Source organism: Python bivittatus, unplaced genomic scaffold, assembly GCF_059951505.1.
Source record: "Python bivittatus isolate LINGU-HERP-01145 unplaced genomic scaffold, Pbiv_v1 ctg000530_np1212, whole genome shotgun sequence".
Lineage (NCBI taxonomy): Eukaryota > Metazoa > Chordata > Lepidosauria > Squamata > Pythonidae > Python > Python bivittatus.
Genome location: NW_028277085.1, coordinates 8478173 through 8500499, shown reverse-complemented (window position 1 = coordinate 8500499; position 22327 = coordinate 8478173). Strand labels below are relative to the sequence as shown.

The 22327-nt window shown below is 36.7% G+C and overlaps 1 protein-coding gene across 1 annotated transcript in view; it reads left to right on the top strand.

Moving 5' to 3' along the window:
- The window catches only part of FBN1 (fibrillin 1), a 157367-nt gene that overhangs the window by 124930 nt on the left and 10110 nt on the right, over positions 1–22327 (top strand). The window contains exons 46-63 of the mRNA XM_088148569.1: positions 2234–2359; positions 3172–3288; positions 4073–4201; positions 5409–5528; positions 7237–7362; positions 11643–11792; positions 12117–12182; positions 12724–12840; positions 12988–13107; positions 14085–14207; positions 14778–14909; positions 15223–15348; positions 16268–16474; positions 17388–17513; positions 17944–18066; positions 19222–19338; positions 20117–20245; positions 21428–21547. Coding sequence (XP_088004695.1) covers positions 2234–2359; positions 3172–3288; positions 4073–4201; positions 5409–5528; positions 7237–7362; positions 11643–11792; positions 12117–12182; positions 12724–12840; positions 12988–13107; positions 14085–14207; positions 14778–14909; positions 15223–15348; positions 16268–16474; positions 17388–17513; positions 17944–18066; positions 19222–19338; positions 20117–20245; positions 21428–21547 — 2274 coding nt within the window. The remainder of the gene's footprint in view (positions 1–2233; positions 2360–3171; positions 3289–4072; positions 4202–5408; positions 5529–7236; positions 7363–11642; positions 11793–12116; positions 12183–12723; positions 12841–12987; positions 13108–14084; positions 14208–14777; positions 14910–15222; positions 15349–16267; positions 16475–17387; positions 17514–17943; positions 18067–19221; positions 19339–20116; positions 20246–21427; positions 21548–22327) is intronic.

The following is a 22327-nucleotide window of genomic DNA, read 5'->3' as shown; positions in this document are numbered from 1 at the left end:
TAACAGATGCCAGTTTTTTGCTAACTATAAAGTACTCAGTTTTAGTGATTTCATGTAAACATACTGTAATAATTTTTAACTCTGCGGCAACATAGACAACTGATTTAAAACACCAACCTCAAAATGTTTCTATAATACCTATTTAAAAGATTTAGTTTCCTTCTTGGTGTCAAAGGGCAGATGTAGTTTTATTTAGTTTTATAGCTTTGTCTCTCTGTGTCTCTCTTGCTTGTAGGGAACTGAAAGTAACTAACAACAATAAACATCAACTGACACGTCATAACAATAATTAATATCTCCATAATTAAACTCAAATTGAAAAGGCCAAAGAGGAAGGTCTCAGTTCTTTTTGTAAAAATGAAAGGAGTGGGGGCTGAGCTCAATTCCATGTACATGTCAGATGGACCTTGGAAAGTGGAGATATCTTCATATTGGTCCATATCAAGTCAAGTACTAAGCTACACAGTGTTTTAAGATGAAAATTAACACATTAAATTGTTCTTTGAAAACAGCCTAGAATAATCCAGGGTAGCACCTTTTCTTCTTCTTCTTCTTCGTCGTCGTCATCATCATCATCATCATCATCATCATCATCTCTCTTGCTCTCTCTCAATGAATGAATGAATGAAAGAAAGAAAGAAAGAAAACATGGCCATTTACTGATTTGTGTGAGGAAAAGGCTTCCCCAAATCAGTCTGTCTGAGGTTCCTCAACTTCTTTATTTTTCCTCCCTCTTTGTGCTTAAAGGATGTACTCTTTAAACTTATTCTGTAAGTTATCCCTTTCTTAAGGGATACAAAAGCTAAAGCTAGCTGTGCTAGACCTAATTCCAGATGGGTATAGATCATCTGTTTCCTCTGGAACGGTACAGTAAGAAAAATGGTTCAGTTTAAGTCCTTCTTCAGCTAAAGCTGACCATTGAGAGAGATCTTACCTCCTATATTCCATAGCTTCCATTTCTTTCCCTTCATCTAGTTCACTGCCACTTCAAAATATCACTTGATTATTTTAACTATCTCACTGTCTCATCTCATTCAGATATAAAAGAGAAATGAAGTTGGGTGCCGTCAGTATATCCTTGACCCTTCATTTCAGATTCCCAGATACCCTCACTGAAGAGTTTATTATAGTTATTAAGATAAGAATAGTATTCTTCAGGATCTTTAGTGTAAATGTCACAGGACTGAGGGAAGCTGCCAGTACTGTGTGCTCTAAGCAACAAGAAGAATAATAATGCATTAAACGTGTGTGTTGCCTAACTCCCAACTACGCTGGGCTATCTTCAAGTAGGCTTGGAAGTCATTAATCCCCAGTCCAGAGAGCCTTGGTTTATGAAGTTCATTGGTTTTGTTCCTTCAGCTAATATTTCTAATTTTAAGACTATTAAGACTAATATTAAGACTATTCATGAAAGTTTTAGAACTTGCACTAATCTGACCATAAGCTGTGCACTTCCATGTAAACATTTTGTAGTGTTTATGCTATGGTGTTTTCCATAGACTAGAATTCATTGACCACCAATTAATAGGAAACTCTAATACTTCTATCATTATTATTAGTAGTAGTATTTTCTCGGACATTTTCTGAGCAGTATTTGAGGGAAGAGCACCTTTTCCTATAGATCTGTGGTCTTTGCAGGAAAAGGGTCTAAAAGCAAAAGTGGATTTTCACTTTCAGATTGAAATTTTGCATTCTTCAGGAACATGTGATGATTTAGCATAATTAAACTATAAACCCCTTCACTGAAATAGAAACAGGAAGCTCCAGATCAAAAGTTGATAAAACCAACAATGTGCCTTAATATGTGTTGGCATAGAGTTTATTTCCCTAAATTTTGCTCAGGCTTCTATAGGAAGAGAAAGTAAAGGGCAATATTAGCTGCTTGATAAGTATGTTATTTTAAATAACACTCATGCAGAAAGATATAATAAGTTGAACTTGTTTATGAATACATACATTTTTAATCTGTCATACTGTTAGGATTGCATTAATTTTTCTTAATAATGCTTTAGAGGAGCTATTTAGGTGCCAAATTGTTCTACTTCAACTCGTCATAATATTTTCCAAAAGTTTAAAACTAGTTTAAAACGAGTGCTTTGTGTTCCTGTTGAAAAATAAGTTAGTGGAGGTTCCGTGCTTTTAGGGATTGAAGAATTAAGTGTGCAAAGCTGTTTTTTCCCCATTGTTCTCTTGCTGAAAGCTTCTGGAATTTTTAAGCTATCTATTATTACAGATCGCAACGAGTGTGCAGAGATACCTAATATTTGTAGCCACGGTGACTGCATAGACCGTGAGGGAGGTTATATCTGTCGTTGCCACACTGGGTTCAAAACCAATGAAGATGAAACTATGTGTATGGGTATGTATGTATTTATATTTTTACCTTTGTGAATAACAGAAAGGCAATGTGAATTGTGGGTCATTTTAACAAATGTGATGTGGATACATAAGGCTCCTACCCTGACCCTATTTAAATAAGGCTTTAGAACCTGGGTCTACCCCCATGCCCTGGGTCAGAGTGGGTGATGGACCCCTTGTATGATGTTTTGGTCTTTTGAATACTTGTTGGTTTTTCCAAACTTCTCTTTTTGATTATGTAATTCTTTGTTTTAACTTTGGTTTTAAATTGTTATATTCTGTAAGCCACCCAGAATTGTGACAGATAAATTTGGTCTTCCTTGCAGAAACATCTTAGACCGAGGAAAGAAATAATATCCAGTCATACCCCAAAAAGCCATGTCTGCAGAAGAATTGCTAATATTTTTCATCTTTCTTTCATGCCAAATTAATTTTACACATGTTCAGATTCCTTCACCTCAGTTTTCATCTCTTGTTTAGGTTTGTACCTTTCAGTGTGAGACAGACCCCCTTGATCTATCCCACTTCTATTTTGGATTTTGATTAATCCAGTTAATCCAGTTTCTCCCTCTCAGTACAATATGGATGGATTCATCTTTCTGTATAACTCGTAAATAGCATAGGGAATTTTGTTCGTTTGTTTTGCAAAAGCCATGTTTCTGGGATTTATTCTCCTTTCTCAAGGTTATGTGTGATTTAACCAATATATCCAACTTCATTTTATCTTGACTCATGGTAGTTAACTGATTTGTATTTCTTTTGAGTTGTAAAAGATAGACATAAAACATTCTGAATGTTTTATTCTGTTCACAGATATTAATGAATGTGAAAAAGATCCCTGTGGAAATGGCACATGTAGAAATACAGTTGGCTCTTTCAATTGTCGATGCAATATAGGATTCATCTTATCCCACAATAATGACTGTATAGGTAAGAAAATTTTTCAATAGTGCAGTTGAAATTTCATAGTCGATCATTTAAAAATCACAATTACATATTGGGTAGGATGAATAGGCCAATTTATTTTGGCAAGTAATTTGGAGCCCATAAGAATTATCTGAGTAAGTAATAATAGTAATAATGAATTATTAGAAGAAGCAGTTCAAAGTTCTGCTGATGTCAACCTACCAAAAAACACATGGAATCCTTCAGATATTTGTTAGAGAAAAAGGGCATTCTCTGTCCTCCATGGATTTCCATCATACACAGCAGGAAGCTAAATGATTTCTTCCTGTGGATGGGCTGCTGAATCAAGAAAATTGCCATACCCTGATATCGAGGAAGTTGGAAGGTTACTGTAGTTCATTAATTTAAACAGGAATTTATGGTAAGAAATAACCCAAATTTGTAACAGTAATTTAAAAGACCAAATCTATTATCTCTAGAGGATGTTGAAACAGAAGTAGGAGAGGCTAACATTTGGAGTTCTTGGAATATGGTTATATCAGTTAAGATTTCTGATATGTTGACAGGCCATGCCCTAGACTGAGTTCAGCAATTCTTATTTGGAACAAGACTTTCTCGAGTCATAGGCAGCTTTTGACAAATGTGATATGGAAGACAAGTAGAATTGAATCAGTCTAATTGAATTCAGTATTATGCCATTGGTGGAAATCCTCTTTTTGTAAAGGCAGTTGTTGTTCTGAACTTTTATTTGCATCCATTCCCCCTTTTTATCTTTTCCCTTACCTCTTCCTTTCTTTTCTCCTTTTAGACGTTGATGAATGTGCCACTGGAAATGGACATCTGTGCAGAAATGGCGAATGTGTTAACACTGTTGGGTCTTTCAGATGCCTTTGCAATGAGGGTTATGAGATGTCTCCTGATGGAAGGATTTGTATTGGTACGTCATGAAATTAATCACGGCATTTGCCATATTTCAATTTAAAGGGTTGATATTTCCATATGTAATGGTGAAGAAGATCTAGATGTTCTACTGAAATTGCAACTCTTTTTAGAAAGAGCTTATTGGGGAATATAAATGCAGTTACAAATGCTTCCTGTTCAGCCAGTGCCTTCTAGTATATCAGAGAATTTTGTTTACAAAGAAAATCCTTTTTGAACTTTACAATTACCTCACAGTCTCTAATTTATAATGTTTTTAATAATACAATTGGAATTTAAGAGAGACATAAACATCTTTCTCTCTTAGGAAGGATATTTATTTTTATAAGAAGAAAATATGTAATATTGTGTATCGTGTACTATTGCTTGTTCATCTGCCTATATAGTGAGAAGCACATAATCAAAGCCTTGCATAAGCTTAATTTCATCTAGCTTGTTGATAGATTTCATATTTATGATAAAACAAATTGAAATTTTAGGAATATGATTTAGGCAAACCCAAGGAATAGAAAGAGAGAACAGTATATCAGAAAAAGTGGTGTTACAATGATTGGAAAACATATTTTCATAAAAGTATCTGAAGATAAGCATTTGAGATAGAGAACTGTTTCAGGACTGAGACCACAATATAGAATCACTACATTCCATTTACATTAAGCACTTTAATACCATTAACTTTAAATACATGGATATGTGCTTAACTTTTTCCAGGTGAAAAACATTATGCTACAAGACTTTTCGTCTTCTTCCTCCCCCTCTCAGCACTCTGCATCCTCCAAAATCTGTTTTAAGGAAGAGGGTCTCAAATCCTCTGGAGTAAATTTGGGAGATTTTAGTCAGGAAGATCCCATCTGCATCCATGTGCTGTTGGATGAATTATGCCTGTTTTGGTGGCAAATTCTTGATATGCACATCTATGATGTTGCTTTATTTCATCCATATTTTCTTCCTAATAAGAATGATTCCATTCAGTTAGTTCCTGTCAAGATGATATATTTTATTATATTATCAAGTTTCTATTAGTTGCATTACAACTGTATATTGTTAAATGAAATATTTTTTAGCCTATGATTTTTTTGAAGTCAGTCTTTCTCCTTGTTTTTGTTTTAAAAAAATCAGTGTAAGCTTTGCTAACAAAAAGAGTAGCACTAGGACTTATGAAAGTAATAAGAACTCATTATTGCTTTATTTTTATCTTCTTACAGATATCAATGAATGTGCATTAGATCCTGGTAAATGTGCCCCTGGTACATGTCAAAATCTGGATGGCAGCTATAGATGCATCTGTCCCCTTGGATTTGCCTTACAAGATGACAAGTGTGTTGGTATGTAATGGGAATTCTAGATTTCAAAAGAAGTAGAGTAAAGTTCCTTTCCTTAATTCTAACCCTAACCCTAACTTTAACTCCCAGAATTCCCCAGCCAGCATGTTGGAGTTGAAGTCCACACATCTTAAAGTTGCCAAGGTTGAGAAACACTGTCGTAGAGTATCTACTGGAGAGAAAGAACTGGGGCTAACTTATGGCAGAGTCAAAAATTGCACCAAGAAATTCGTGGCTCATTACTTATATTCTCAGAATCCATACAGGTGTAATATGAAATGGGCCAGTGCCTTTAATGCCTGTATTTGTGTGTATATGTTTTTTTCTTTTAACCCTAACAGCAGTAGATGACTTAACTGGATTAGTACCATAACATATAGGAAGAGGACTTAACACTCTTCCTAATGAAAAGTTCCCATCAGAGCTTCTATGGGTTCTAAAGAGGAAAGCTTCCAGTGATGCTACGAGGTTGTTTGAAAAGTAGTTGGGTTGAAGCTTAGAAGTCTGCTGTTTAAAAGGAAATGTTCAGATGTCACAATCAGCATCCTATACTTATGAACGCATCTTAAGTTACTGTTCCTACCCTCCATGGTCAGTTTAATTATCAGAGTTTCAAATAACTTGCATTTAGATACTGAGAGATCAGAGCTCCCCACACCAACACTTCTTGTATGGCAGAGTTGTGCACTGTCCTTCCACTGGCAAACAAGACATTGCATTAGGACAATTATTTTAAGAGATGTCAATTGTGGCCCTCTTTCCAAGAATCCACAGTAGCATGGAAGCTCCTTTCTCAAACCGTGGCCTCATATTGCTGGTGGCTGAATGAAGTAATTTATGTTAGAAAGGTCCACATGATTTACCCTACTGCCCAGAGTATCAGAAATGTGAGACTAAACTGTGAAGAAACGGCCACCAGGGATTAAATGAATGAGATTACCTCATTCCTATTAGGGAATGCCTATTAGGGAGGTGTTACTAATGATGTGTTATGAACGCATACTCAGCACATTTAAACAACCTATCAAAGACCTGGAAGCCCAACAGGACCAGTCTGCTCTACCTAAAAACATTTTTCTCAGCAGTCAAGCCCCTTTTACAAACCAGCGAGATACTTACACCACATAACTGTTTCCAAATTCCAAAGACAACTAACTTTAGCACGCTTCAACACTCCCCACAGCAGTTTTGGCAGGCTGATACAAAACAGTCCCCTATGAGTTGAGGCTGTGCCCCTGTGGAGAAGGGGCTGTTGAAACTACAGCTCATGCCCTGCTACGCTGTTGCCTCTATAAAGACTCAAGGACCCGCCTTATAACTCCTTACTTGGTAAAACACCCAGGAAATTCTGGTCTTTTTTATGTACAGTTGTTGTTATCAGATCAGTATGATTGATCATACGTTCAGTCTCCTTGAACGTAGCTAAATTTTGTTATACTACCTGTAAAATTAGGCAGACTTTTATTATCCACCGACAAACCCACCACCAATTGTAATGTTTCATCTTGTTTTGTTTTTACTCTATTTTTATTTTTAATGTGTTTTTGTTCGCAACTCTGATCAGTGACCGTAAAAAAAAATCCATTCATTACCTCCTAGCTTTAAATCAGGGTCCTGCAACAGTAGAACAGGTCTGGCGGAGAATGCAGGTTGCTGGCATTGCAAATGGTTCCTTATTCTGTTTGTAATTTTAAGTATACTTTCCTTACAGATATTGATGAATGTAAAGAAGAAGCAGATATATGTGCCTTGGGCACATGTAGTAATACTCTAGGCAGTTTTATTTGCCTATGTCCTGAAGGTTTCATAGTGTCCTCTACTGGACGAAGGTGTCAAGGTAAGTTTCGTACTTTATTTCTGTTGGAATCTATAAATTATAGCAATGGATTCCTTATGTATCTTTATAAACACTTATACCTATCACTCTCATTTTTTAATTTATTTATTTAGTTAATTTATTATGGCCACCCAACTAGCAAATTGTGACTCTGGGTGGCTAGCATAGGATTGAAACCAAAACCAGCAGGATAAAAATAACTCCCAAGAAAACATAGCATAAACAGTTTGTCTCGGAAACATTATTTTTCATACAAATCCTAAATATGATTACTCAAAAGACAGTCCTGCTCAATCCAGTAAAATTTATCCATGTCAGTGCAAAGAACTTTGCACCCTGCGTCTTGTTCCTGAGTACTAACTGTATGTTGAGTACTCAATATAACATCTGGATTTCTGGCTGCTGGAGGTTTAGGCAGGGTCACTCTAGGAATCATTCATTGAGGCTCAGAGTGCAGCTGAATCTCTTCCTCTGTGGTGGAGAAACAATGGCTCTTTCCAGGATTTTGGGCTGGTGACTCCACTTCAACATTCTGGCAATATCTTCTTGCTTCCTCCCACAGTTAGTATAATTAATTCTGCCTAAAAGTGGAGTTTATCAGAATTCCAAAACCACTTTGTGGTTTGGCATTCCTTACTTGGGTTGAAGAAAAAAAAAAGCCGGGGGGGGAGTGTTTTGTGGTCTAATTTTGTAGCTGAGTAAATTGGATATATCTTATCCATGTGGTTTTATCCTTTCCTATTGAACAGCTCTAAATGAAGTCATTAAAAAGAACTCCATGGGAATTTCATTTAGGAATCCTTTTTTTCCCCTTTATTAGTGATTATTTTATGGTTCTAAAGCTTTCAGATCTGAAAGCTTAGAAGTATTGGAGAACAATTCATTAATCTGAGTGATTCTTCACATGCTTCCATTAAGAAACAATAATCATAAATAATTCTACACTATTGCTGCTATTCTTTCATTTCTTCCATTCTTAACCTTTTAGAAATATTCTTTTCCAGCCTATAAACATGATAGCAGCTTTTAGATAATTATCTAAATTACACAAGGATTTTGATTAAGATTGTCTTGGCAGTTTTTTGCCTTTCAGTAAATCTTCTAAAGTTAATTGAGTCCATCTTTCAGAAAGCATTTGGAAGATAAGGAGTCCATTTGAAATCCCCCTGCTGTAATTCTTCATTATGAAATTCTTTACATAGCCTATAAAATTCTTAATTCTTTCCAATTCTTTATTAGCTAGTGATGAATTTTGCACTATGGTTACTACGCTTTTTAAAAAGATGGTCCATTAAAAACTCACTTGTTTTCTTTTTTTATCCTTATCTGTGAAATAATGGCAGCAATAGAATCATACTAGATTCATAAATAGGAGTACAGATTCTGATTGATAAACTAAACTAATAAAGCTTTAGTTTGTTCATAGCCTCAATCTTTAAGTGATGGAGAATGAAGTGTAGGCAAAGTTGCTTATTCTAGAGGCTATTGTATTCAGGTGGTACAGAACAGAAAAAGTTACATTAACCTTTTTCTCTGACAACAGAAATAATTATTTTTATTTTAAAAAGCAGATAGTATCAAACTTTATTTAAATGCAGTAGCCTAATCTGGTAAATTATCTGTTTACCAAATATTCATCACAGTAGATTGCTTAAATAAATGAATTGTTGCTGGAGATTTTTTTCCCTTACTTTTTGACTAAGATAACACCTTTTAAGCTATAACTCAATGTGATTCCTGCCCAGTGAACTAGACGAGTGATTGGTTTTGCAATTAACATTCAGGGTGTTTTCTTGCCAACCAGAGATGTTGCCAAACATTTAAGATGTTGTCTCTTAGATACTTGTAGTTTCTCTAGTGCTTAGATTATTTGACATAGAAGACCCCTTTGTGGTGACGCAAAACCATAATGCTTCACCCTCTCTTCACTCACAGACCGTTTGGACAACTGTACTTGAAGAGAGAATTCCAGGATTTTTCATCTCTATAACCTTATCACTAGAAACCAATTTGAGCTTTCTTCTTGGCTCTGATCTAATCTTAAATTAACATGCATTTCATCAGACTAAGAATAAATCAGTACTGAGGAACTGGAAGTAAGAGAAATGATCTATTTGCCTGCCATACTGCCTTCTAGGTAAAACATCAGCAAGGCCCCATGGGTCTTGTAAATTCAGCAAACAAATCTAAGACAGTTCTTGTTTCTGTAAAAGGGATACCTTAAATCCTTTTGATAATTTAAAGTTGAAAAGTCAGTCACTCATTCGAAAACACAACAACCATAAATATAGTCAGTTAGCGTGGGGCAAGTCTTGGTCTCTTTTATTACCAAACAGAAGAGAATTAGACCCAGTTCCTTATGTACTTCATCTCATGATTTTTCCCTTTCTTCTTTCTTCTTTTCTCTGTTATAAGAGGCCACATTTACTTCTTGTTACCAGTATGCGATTGCTCACAAGGATGCAAATTCTCACAGGTTTCCTCTCTGGTTCAAAAGTTTATCCACTTCTACAGTAATGCTGAAGCTGCCTCACAGTTGGCTTTCCAACTTGAATCATTATCCCCCAATAACTGGGTATTCACACACTCAGTGTGCTTCATGACTATAAAGTGGTTTATGCTGTGAGCTGCCAAGATTCGATTGGAGTTGGTGTCTAAGTCAAATAAATAAATAAATGAAGGAATGTAGTGTTGACTTTGGGGAAGGAATGAGCAGGCTGTCAAAGGGGCGTCTTGAAGAAAAAGTTACACAATCTTGAGAAAGAAAGAAGTGTGAGAAAGTCCTGCCTTTGATTTTGTTTAGTGTAAGATGGGACAGAGAGAAACTTGGACAGGTTTTCAAGATTCTGTTATTCTCCCTTAATAAATAAAGAGCATTCCTGGAATCTCTGCTGTGCCTGTATCTTGACCTGGCTTACCACAAAAGGCTGACATCAACCATCATTAAAGGCACATTGGAAATCTGAAATAATACAAAAAAGGAACATTTTTCTTCCAGTTTATCTCTCTGCTTGCTTCAAAGCCAATTCTCAGTTACTATAGTTTTCCAGGAATTTTTGGAAATTGGGGGGCGGGGGTGGAGGAGTCAGTCAGGAAAAAAAATCTGAAATTACAGGGCATCAGAAAGCTATTGATCTATATGTTGTATAAAATAATAAGTGAGAATTTAAGCTTGGAAGCTTCTATCAAGTATGTTAACTATAGCAAAATTAGAACCAGAATTTAATTGGAAACTGTGTGCTGTTCCAGCTGTTGGGGATTAGTGGTTATAGCATTGGAATGCAACAATTAAACAGAATAATGTAGCTGATTCATTTATTAAAACCAGAATAGCCAGGCAAATATTTTATGATTACTGAATTGAATTATCTTTCTCCAGAGTCTAAATGAGGGCATTCCTAAATTTGCAGGTGGGTGGGGATTCTTAGGAGTCAGCCAAAGCTGTGCACTTAAGCGTGGTAGATAAGGAATCCTGGAGTTAATTCCACCCTTTATTAAGATGTGATCTAGGTAGGTGATTAATAGAATGTAGCACACACCCTTTGGTGAAATTGGAATTTTAAGTTAAGAATGGAGTTGAGAACCTCATTGCTCTAAAAGAATACCTTCCATAAGATTCTGAAGGCCAGAAATTCACAGCAAGGAAACTTCTGTTTTCTTCATCAACTTATGGAGTTAATACTAGGATATAAAGATAAATGGAACAATTTGTATCTTTATTAGTTCAAGATAAGTGGGACCAAGAGTTCCATTTATCTTGAAGTAACTATAAGAGAATAGATGGTAAATGAAAATGCTTGTCCATAATTCAATATTTCCTTCACCATTTAACCAGTTATATGCTTCATATATATCAAAGTAGCTATATAAACTACTAAGTGTAGTCAACAACAACTGATCATCATAACATCATACAGATCTTACTTTTTTGCTAGATATGACTGGAATGAACATAGGTATTCTCAGTAATGATTGTAAGAGCATAGTATATACCTATTTGGAATTTAGGGAAGATGCTGTGGGTATTCAGGATGCTATGGATGGAATTTGTTGATTCGCAAAATAACTGTCAGGGCTGAGAGGGGTGGTCAGTCACAAAACAAAACCTGAGAAGGCGGCTTAGGAAAGGACCTTCCATGTATGAAGAACAACAATAACTTCAGTAAACTTCAATACAGTATACTTCGTTCATCAGTAATTTGCAAGACATTCTTTGCCCTTTCACTGAAAATCTCCTTTTAATAAAGTGCCTAATGGATGTCATGTTCTTAATTATTTAGATCTGAGGGTAAGCTACTGCTTCACTAAATTTGAAGATGGAAAATGTTCAGTCCCCAAGTCCCGAAACCATTCTAAGCAAGAATGCTGCTGTAACATGCAAGGAGAAGGATGGGGCGATCCCTGTGAGCTTTGTCCACAAGAAGGAGATGGTATGTATAGCACCTCTTGCACGGTTATTGCAGTGCGTGGTATTAAGCGAAAGGAGAAATGAATTATTTTCTGAAAAGGACAAAGTAAAAACCTTGTATAAGTTGAGTTTTCTTCAGACTTATAAAATGAATACTTCTTGGATATTCATGTTTCTAATTAGCGCAGTAGGCAGTAAAGGTTCTATGTTAATTACAGAACCTGTACAAGAGTTTGGTGATTGAAAAGAATATAAAAAACAAACTGGAACCTGATTTACATGTACTGTGTAAAACAAAAGAATTTGGTTGATTTTCTACAGTTTCATATTTGCATTTGTTTAACAGAAGCTTATAAGCAAATTTGCCCATTTGGAATTGGCATTCTGGTTGGTCCACGGGGTGAGCCCATTGGTAAGTGAACGTAGCTTGCAGCTTTATTGTACTCTGATGGTCCTCCTCATTATTTTTTTTTAAGATAGCTTTTTTATCACGTCTAAAAATCTCTCCACTCTGATGTTCTTAGTGCTCTCTATGCCTTCCTGTTTATTAATTTGAGTATCTCCCTTGCTTTGTGAAATAAACAAATTGCCAGCATTGGAAAAGCATGAAGTTTTTAGATCTAACCCTTTAGATCCAATGTTGCTGTTCCTACCCATTCTGTTCATGGGGAGAAGTTTGGATGTTTGCCTCAATATATATTATATTGACAAAGAGGGTATTCCTCAACCTGATATTGTAGCAGAAATTCCGAGAACGTCCTCTGCAGAATTCCTCCTTAAGAACTATAAGCGAGCCTCAAAACATTTTCCAGGGGACAACAGATTGATACAAAATATGCTATGCTGGTATTCTATTACTATTCACCTTGCATTTATTAATCATATTAGGACTGTTTGAAACAAGATTGTTTTTTTTTCTTTTGTCTTCCTGCCTGCTTAATATTGGGACTAAGATGCGAATGAGTGTCAGGATCCAGACAATTGTAAGAATGGAGTGTGTATCAACACCGATGGCTCCTTCCGCTGTGAATGTCCATTTGGCTACCTGCTTCAAGGGACTGAATGTGTTGGTGAGCAAAGATACTTATTAGAATTTATTAGCTTTCTAGGGCTAAATAAATCCTGTCTATCTTTCCTTTTCCTGGTTTTTCTGATATATATCTCTAATTTTCTTAGGTTACACATATTGTGTTTTCACTTGCTTTTATTAATTGTAGACATTGATGAATGTGCTGTTGGAAGTCCATGTGGAAATGGCACTTGCAAGAATATCATTGGAAGTTTTGAGTGCACTTGTGAGGAAGGTTTTGAGCCAGGACCAATGGTGACATGTGAAGGTAAATGTGACTTTTTAGGAAATAGTGCATACGTTCCTTCAATCTTCTCATTTATGCTTCTCAGTAGTCCATGAGTGATAAGAGCCCGTAGTTTTTTTTTGAACCACATCTCTGCTTTAGAGGCAGATAATATTTTATACCTGTCCTCTTAGATCTCTTCCCAACAGTGGGAAAGGCTAAATTTAAATTCATATTTGGTGGTCAAGTCTACTATTTACATTCTACACTTGCGGCATAGGGAAAAATGACAGCCTGGCATTTCTTCTAGGAAGAACACATTTCTATATGTATATCTCTTTGTGCACATATTATTCTCCTGATAGGGGTCTGCTCACACTTTTTTGAATTGCAAACTCTATCGGGGCATTTGAAAAGTATGGATGGGGGCATACATTTGTTAATTTATTTGTAACTCCTTTTATGCTGTTTCAATCTAATCTTCTAAAATAATCAAGGCATACATCAGCACAATATGAAACTCACAGTACCTATTGTAGCCACATGAGATACGGATCTGAAATCACGGTAGACAGCTTACACCTTTTAATACAAATTATTAGCTGGAAAAGTTTCTACTAGACTCCTACTGATTTTTTGCTACTGTAGACTAACATGGCTCTCCTCTTACCATGTATTTTTCCCCACGTTTTTGCACGTGTGCTTTGGTTAATAGCAGGTGTAAATTAGGTGCTTTGGAATAATTGAATTTCTCCTCCATCCTGGTGAGGCTGAAGTCATAGCACAATTATCCCTTCCTTATTCTTCTCATAATTGCTCCCGTTTTTTGAACAGTTGAATGGTGAAAGTGAATTAATGGCACATGGATGCCGGGGTAAGGCAGTTGGGAGCATTTAACAGGAGAAGAAACATTTCAGGTCCCTGGAAGGAGTTTGGTTTGAAGAGCAGGAGAACATGTGGAAAGGTATACAATAGGTTCAGCATTGTTCCCCAAATGACGGGTTTGTTTATTTTGACAGATGTGAATGAATGCGCTCAGAATCCTCTCCTCTGTGCCTTCCGATGTGTGAACACATATGGCTCGTATGAATGCAAGTGCCCCGCAGGTTATGTCCTCAGAGAAGACAAGCGAATGTGCAGAGGTAGAACCCTTACTGTATACAAATAAGGCTGATCACAGACTAAGACCAAATTAATTGGAACAGTCTCCATTAAAGTTTCCTCTTAACGAAACTGCTTCTTTCCTTGTGAAACTGAAATAATGCTCTTCAGAGACTAATGGTTCCAATTTGGTGGAACCATAAAAAGCGGCTTCTTACTTAACAGAGGAAGAGAAAACAAATGCAGAGCCTACCTCATTAATCATGATGTACATGTTGTGATGAGAAACATCTGTAAACAAAAGGAGGGCAACTTATCTTACCCCTCCCTTTCCTCCCACCTTGAAAAACATTTTTAAAATAGTTTTCATTCATTGTATATCACAGGATATTGAGGTTCAATGACTCCAGCAGATCTTTTTGAATTTCACTTGTATTCCCCTCCTTAATTTTGGTGGTGGAAAATTATTTTTATATGGATCCTTTCAAAGGAATGCAGAGACAAGCTTACTAGTTTGATATAAATACAGTAACATATTGAGGATGTTGCTTCTAAAAATATTAAGAACTTCAATGTCTTGTTGTCAATATCCAATTCTGTAATACTTTCAGATCAGGATGAATGTGAAGAAGGAATTCATGACTGTGATTCAAAGGACATGACTTGCAAAAACCTGATAGGTACATACATGTGCATATGTGGCCCAGGATTTCAGCGCAGACCAGATGGTGAAGGTTGCATAGGTGAGTGATCCTCTAAAAAATCATCTTGTTATTTCAGTTTTCACAATTATTTCCAGTGGGAATTTTTTTAATGGTCCAGGAGTTTAAAAATTCCTCTCTCTCCTACCTACCCATATAGATAAGATTATAGGGTTGGATCTAAAGTAACTTAGTTGCATTTAGTTTTCCATTTGTAGGAATCACATATTTTTATTACCTTTTTAAAAAGGTATAAGTATTTATTATTTTGGAATGAACAGGGTTTTTTTTGTTTCTTCTGATAAATGTTGAACTAAATAAGCTAATAATGCATTCGGATATATCTTTAAAACAGATGAAAATGAATGTCAAACTAAACCTGGGTTGTGTGAAAATGGACGCTGTGTAAATACACAAGGAAGCTTCCGATGTGAATGTGAAGATGGTTTCATTGTCAATGAAGCACAGAATGAATGCATAGGTATGTATTTAGAGCGATACAAAAGTAGGGTGGGAGAATAAATATTCTTAATTCCTTGTTTGCAGTATTCCTTGAGTTCATAAACTCTGATAAGAATTAGCACATAAACTAAACTTAAATTAAAATCCACTGTCTAAAGTCACTGTGGGAAGTTACTGGATATGAAGGAAAGAACAGGAGGGGGGCTGAAAAACCAGTACAGTGGAGCTCCTTCAGTGATAGAAACATTATGAAGCGTGTACCATCACAAAATTAATTGTGGGCAACTTCAAACATGCATATTCACAATTATTCCGTGCAGTATTTAGGAAATGGCAGCTGAATATACAAACTGGTAGCCTTAGGCGTGAAATTAGTTGGTGTGGTATGGGGTGGAAATGGCATCTATACAGATCTGATGGTTCCTGGAATCATCATGGTCTTTTCACACACATGCGTGTGTTGCACACCCACGGCACTTTTCCTTCCTACACAATGCACATAAGTTCTCTTGCTAGAAAGGAAGCTGTAGACTGGATTTATGAGGAAGGTTCAATTTGCAGTGGACCTACCCCATCAATGTTGTTTTTTTCTTTATATATCAACCAGCTCTGGATTGTTCTGCTGTTATGTAACAATTATTTGGAATATTCTAACTCTGATTACACCTCCATCTTTTCTTTCTGAAGATTTGATCATCACAGCAGAGTTTCCTAAACATTTTTTTCCTCACTCAGTGTCTTTTCTTCTCTTTTCTTTCTTCAGACATCATGCCTTCTTTCTTACTGCTGCCTGGCTTTCATTTTTCCTGTTACAATTCCTAATTATGGCTAAGTATGCTCTTCCTTTTATATGCCTGCTTCAAAATCCCTGTCCTGCCCTGCATTTGCTAGGAGTTTTCCTTCCAATGTTTTCCAACCAACATCCATTTGCTTTGCAGACAACAGAGAAGGCTATTGCTTCACTGAAATCTTACATAGTATGTGTCAGATTGGATCGAGCAACAGGAATCCTGTGACAAAATCTGAGTGTTGCTGTGATGGTGGGCGAGGATGGGGACCCAACTGTGAGATCTGCCCTTTCTTTGGCACTGTCGCTTTTAAGAAGCTTTGTCCACATGGTCGCGGATTCACAACGAGCGGAGCAGGTGGGGAAAAATCAGCAGGTTCCAGAACAAGGATTGTTTGGAAACTTAACCCTCCCCAAATATCAATTCTTAATAACAAAATATGATTGACATAGCTAGCAAGAGACATGGGCTACAGACCAAACTGCAGCACAGCAGGTCTTGTATTTTTAATTTGAAGAATCAGTTTGGGAAGTAACTTGCACAGTAAACAAGTGCTTTGAGATTCTCGCTTTCATTCTTGTCACTGGTTATCTCTCTGCTTCTGTTCAATGCCAGCTTAGCAATTTTACTTCCAACATTAGCTAGGGAAGGATGCTCACCCAGAGTCCGGTAGTGATGACTGGGCCAATCTTGGGAGCCTTGATAACTGAGACAGAAAATGAGCCTGCCCTTTCTATACAATCTGAGCAGTTATTAAGACGAATGAAAGCTTTGGGAATGGATTCTTAAATTTGGTTGATTCCTTCTTCTATCTGGAAGAAAGTGAATAGCTCCATGCATCATTTGGGGCATAAACACAGTAGAAAAAAAGTAATTCCTAAATAGTAGGGAGGCTGAGAAAGGAATGGAAGAGACCATGACACAGTCAAGAGTGAGTCAGTTGGCAGCTTATCTCATAAACAGCAACTTAGCCCGGGTGGAGAGAAATCTGGGGAAAAACGTTTCAGATAGCTCAGAGAGACTGTGCCTCAATTAACTCAGTATAAAGGAGGATGGAAAATTTCTACCGCATTTTCCAAGATACCTCCAATTAGCAGTAAAGATACCTTACTGAAATCTCTGCAATTCTTCCTTCCTTGACCTTGCTCAGTTTTTTTGTTTTTTGTTTTTTTTGCTATGAAAGCCTTAGAATAACACGGACCCCGGAGGCACTGTTTTGTTTTTCTCCTTCAGTTTTGCTTTCTCTATAGTCCTGTTTATTGAATTGCAGATATTGATGAGTGCAAGGTCATTCACGATGTTTGTCGGAATGGAGAGTGCATCAATGACAGAGGAACGTACCACTGTAATTGCAAGGAAGGCTATACCACTGATGTAATGGGCACACTTTGTATAGGTACGTTTCCAGCTCAGTTTCACTGATTCCTTCCCTCAGAATGCAGGCACTGGGCACCCTTTGGACAAAGCTAGAGAGAATTCTTCATTCAGTCATTGGGGAAGATCTCATGGTGTCCACTATAATGACCTTTGGTATCAGATTAACTTATTTATTTATTTCTTAATTATTTAATATAGGTGCCAATCTCAAATATATGAATCTGGGCAGTTATTTTCAAGTCTTCATCATTAGAATTTTTAAACATCTGCCCGTTTTTTGAAAAAAAGTCAATTTTAATTCTTCAGCTGTACCTTTAGAACCTTGCTGTTTTATTTTGTAAACCGTAATGGAGGTTTTTTTTTTTAAATAAAAAGCCCAATTACCCATTGTTATTCATCCCTCCTTTTTAATTCATCTCAGTGAAAAATGTTGGTTTCTTTGACTTCAGATCTGAATGAGTGCAACCTGTCTCCAAAGCCTTGCAATTTTATTTGCAAAAATACCGAGGGTAGCTATCAATGCTCTTGTCCGAAAGGATACATTTTGCAGGAAGATGAGAGAAGCTGCAAAGGTAAAAGTGACTGATCTTTGGAATATGTATAGCCAACCATTAATTTTCCTTCAGGGCTAATTTGAAAAGGAAGTAAGGGAATAGGCCACTCTTTCCTCGAATAGTTTGAAAGCTAGTAAGTACAGATAGCCCTTGTTTAGCGACTTCCTCATTTAGCAATGGTTTGCAGTTGCGACGGTGATGAAAAAGTAACTTTGTGACCAGTCCTCACATTTACGGCCTTTGCAGGTCTGTAAAGCAATGGAAAGCTGAAGTCAGATCGTAAGCACGGTTGCAGTTTCACTTAGTGACTGCTTCGCTTAACAATCGAGTTGTCAATCCCAATTGTGGTAGCTAACAAGGACTACCTGTAAAAGAAAAACAGAATATCTGAAAGAACCAATTTGTCCAAGGAATTACCAGATCCTGACCTTTTGTATCCATGAATGATGAGATCTATGAAAGGTTGTGAATGTATGAAGGGACATGAAGGAATGGGTTCTGGACACACTCGGTATTAGTATGTAGGTCTTGACATGCTCCCTGGAACCAATGTGGCCTTGGTAACAGAAATCCCCCTTTTGGTATCAATCAGAGGGCTATCCAAGCATAGACAGAACACTGTGGTTCCATCATGGATTAAACTTTGCTTCACATTATCTTCTTAGTGTATATTCAATGTGAAGTCTGAATCCATCTGTAACTAATCAAGTCCAGTGATCTGAAAACAACAGTTATGTGACTTCTGAAAGACTAGAATATTTATTATAGCACTTCATCTAATCCATAAAACTTTGTGTCACAATAAATTTAATCACTAAAAAACTGCATGAGAACGCACGTTGCATTTGCTTCAATGTGGCGTGGCGATCCCTTCAGAAATTTCAGCTTGTTATCCTTGTTGATATGCTAGTTGTAAACTGTAGTAGAGTTCTTTTTGGAGTCAACAAGTGGTATAAAATGCTTTATAAGTAAATAAGACTGGAAGAGTCATGAGAATTGTAATCCAACCCACCGGCAGGTAGAAGATTTGTAGGAAGGAAGATTCCCCTACAAATAACCATGCAACACTTCTTGATATAATGTATGTTGCAATTGTACAGATAATTGCAATATATTATAATGTTGTTTTTATAAGGAGCAAAACCTGAACAAATGTATATGCTATCTTTTTAGATCTTGATGAATGTGCAACCAAACAACACAACTGCCAGTTCCTTTGTGTCAACACTATTGGAGGCTTTACTTGTAAATGTCCTCCTGGTTTTACTCAACATCATTCAGCATGTATTGGTGAGTGGCAAGAAATAAGGAGATGCTCATATGTGTTTGATGTTCCTTCCTTGCAGTCAAGCTAGAAACAGTTAATCCAAAGGAACAAGAACCTAAGAACTCATCATAAGAAATATGATTAATCAATCATATTTATTGGAAGGTTAAGGTTACAACACAAGGATTCCAGACAATAGTCTACTTTCAAATGATAAACCTACACACACACACACACACACACACACACACACATTAGGGCAGTGAAACTATTATCTGTTTCTTCCTGCTTTTCTGATGGTGGGGGAGGTGGGAGAAGAGGCCTGCCTCTTTTGTGAAGACCCACATTCACAATGTTGATTGTTTTGGTATCTGGTTGTCTTTTTATCTGTGCAAATGAAAATGCTATAGACTTGCATAGTTTCTAGTATTACTACACTATACTTACTATACTTAGTCTTAACATCTTCGGAATGAATGTTTGGAAAAGGCACAGATCAATACTTGTTTATTGTATCTCTTTTAAATTGAATAGACCAGTTTTCCTTTTCCGTTTAGCCATGCATGTTCTCTCTGTATAATTAGAATTCTCTGAATGCCAGTTCCTGTGCAAAACAACACACAAAGCAACAAATCACTTTTTGTTTTCCCCCACCTCTTCTTTGAATATGAAAGAGTGGTTTTTTAAATTAGGATCAGTCCTTTTATGGAGCCTTTCACTATAGAGACTCTCCTGTAGCCATCTTCAAGATGTACACAAAAAAAGAATAGATCAGCTAATGTCCATCTGTATTCCTTTTAGATAACAATGAATGTGCCACTGACATCAATCTTTGTGGATCAAAGGGTATTTGTCAAAATACTCCTGGAAGCTTCACGTGTGAATGTCAGCGTGGTTTTGCACTTGACCAGACAGGTGCCACCTGTGAAGGTACATCTCTTGAGAACCCACACGACCTTCTGCTCTTTTACCTTTTCCTGTGTATTAATTAACGCATGTAAAGTAAATAGGTAGTGGATCTAATCTCTCTATCTGATTTCCTCTCTCGGTACTAGCCTGCATTCTTTTTCTGTTTAACATTTCATTTATTCCTTGCAACTTTAAGCCAACCACAGCCCAACCTTTTGATTATTAAATCAGTTTTATCTTTAATGGCAATCATATTTCAGTTCGAATTAGAAGAATGCAAATCTCAGGAATGGAGCATGTGGTTTTTATGTTAGTTGGCTATATGGTTCAGCCTTTGGCACCTCCAAATTAAAAGGTAATTTAGGTGGTAATGCTGGGAACATTTCTGTGACTAAACCATTCACTTGATTCAGAATAAAATTACTGCAAATATTTACGTTGGATAACTTCCATGCATTACACCCGGTTTTCAAAAAGCAGACAACTTCTCACATATATAACCATGTGGGCATGCCCTGGGGGGGAGCAAATGAAAAAATTATTTCACAATGTAAACTCTATCCCTTTTCTACCTGTGTTGTGACATCACACACAGGTACATAAGAGATGGAGTTTGCCTCATGATGTCATGGTGCCTGTTTCATCATTTTGACAGAACTTCCAGGTTCAGCAGATGCCTTTATATAACCACTACCTAAGGTCACCGCTCAGCAGGTGTATAAGGTGCAGAATTGTGGTTGACAAGTCTGCTCAAATATATTTCCCATTCCAGTGAAGCATTTGCCCCTCTTTTACCATGCAGAAACAACCCAAAAAATTCTTTTGTTTGTCTCTCTATGTGAGAAATAGCTTTCCACTACCGAGGTCAATAGGGTGCCCAGGAGAAAGCGTTTGAGTAACAAAGTCAATAACTTACCCTCCTTATTTTTCTGATAGTTGTCTATCATCTCTCTCTAAGCAATCTCTGGATAGAGCTTTCACGTTTTTCTCAGAACGGATCTGCTTTCCTTATAAATACTTTTTTTATTAATGACCGTAAGGCACCTATTCAAGAGTCTCTGTGGGAAAAATGTAAGTGTATCGTTGCGAGTTAACTCTGGTGGGGCGTTACATCTGTGTGGACGTGGAATTGGTATCTGATGACATGACAGATGTTTGCAGCAAAATAATCCAAACGTTTCAATCTGTGCTTTCTTATTATAGATGTTGATGAGTGTGATGGAAATCATCGGTGCCAGCATGGCTGCCAGAATATAATTGGAGGATACAGGTGTAGCTGTCCACAAGGGTATCTCCAACATTATCAGTGGAACCAGTGTGTTGGCAAGTCTCATTTTTAATGTCTGAGGAAGCAAGACCATTATTGACTTTGCAATTACATTTTGGCTTTGTTGATTGTTGTTGGAGGCTCAGTTTAGTGGATTCAAAGTAATTTCCTGTACAAAGTTTTGTAAACCACATTAGTTTGTCAAGGAAGTCCTTTTGTCTAGCTGTAACTGTAACGGACAAGGTCTTTAGAAAAATCTCAGTAAAACACTGCTTAATTACATTCACTCCGTTAGGAGACTAATATCTCAGCCTTCCCCAAATTGCTAGCATCCCCCAAATATGTTAGATTACAAATCCCATCATCCTAGCTTGCATCCCATTGAAAATTTATCTGAATTTGAAACTTTGTCATCCAGGGAAGATAATGATACTTTTTAGCCATCTCAGTGTTGAATTACATCTTGTAGATTTGAGGTATTGTAAAGTAGGCAATAGCTTACTGTCTGCTGTGCGTGTAGTGCTCACCAAAGTAGGGCCATGGTGGTTATCTAATTCAGATGTGCTGTACATTCCAGCTGAAATGTACAAATACCCTTTTCAGTACACTCCCACTGAAATATAACTGAATCAAACATCCTTACCTTGACCAATTTCCCATTCAATGAGTTTGTTTATTGTGCTAGATATATCCATCGATGTTGTCTTTAAATTTTGGTTGCTTTTATCTCCTCCTGACTTTCAGTGGACCTTAAACTGATGTTATGTAAATACAAGTAAACCAGTCAAAAATCAGTAGGCATATTAATATCTGCCAGAGTCAGAATCCTTAAACCA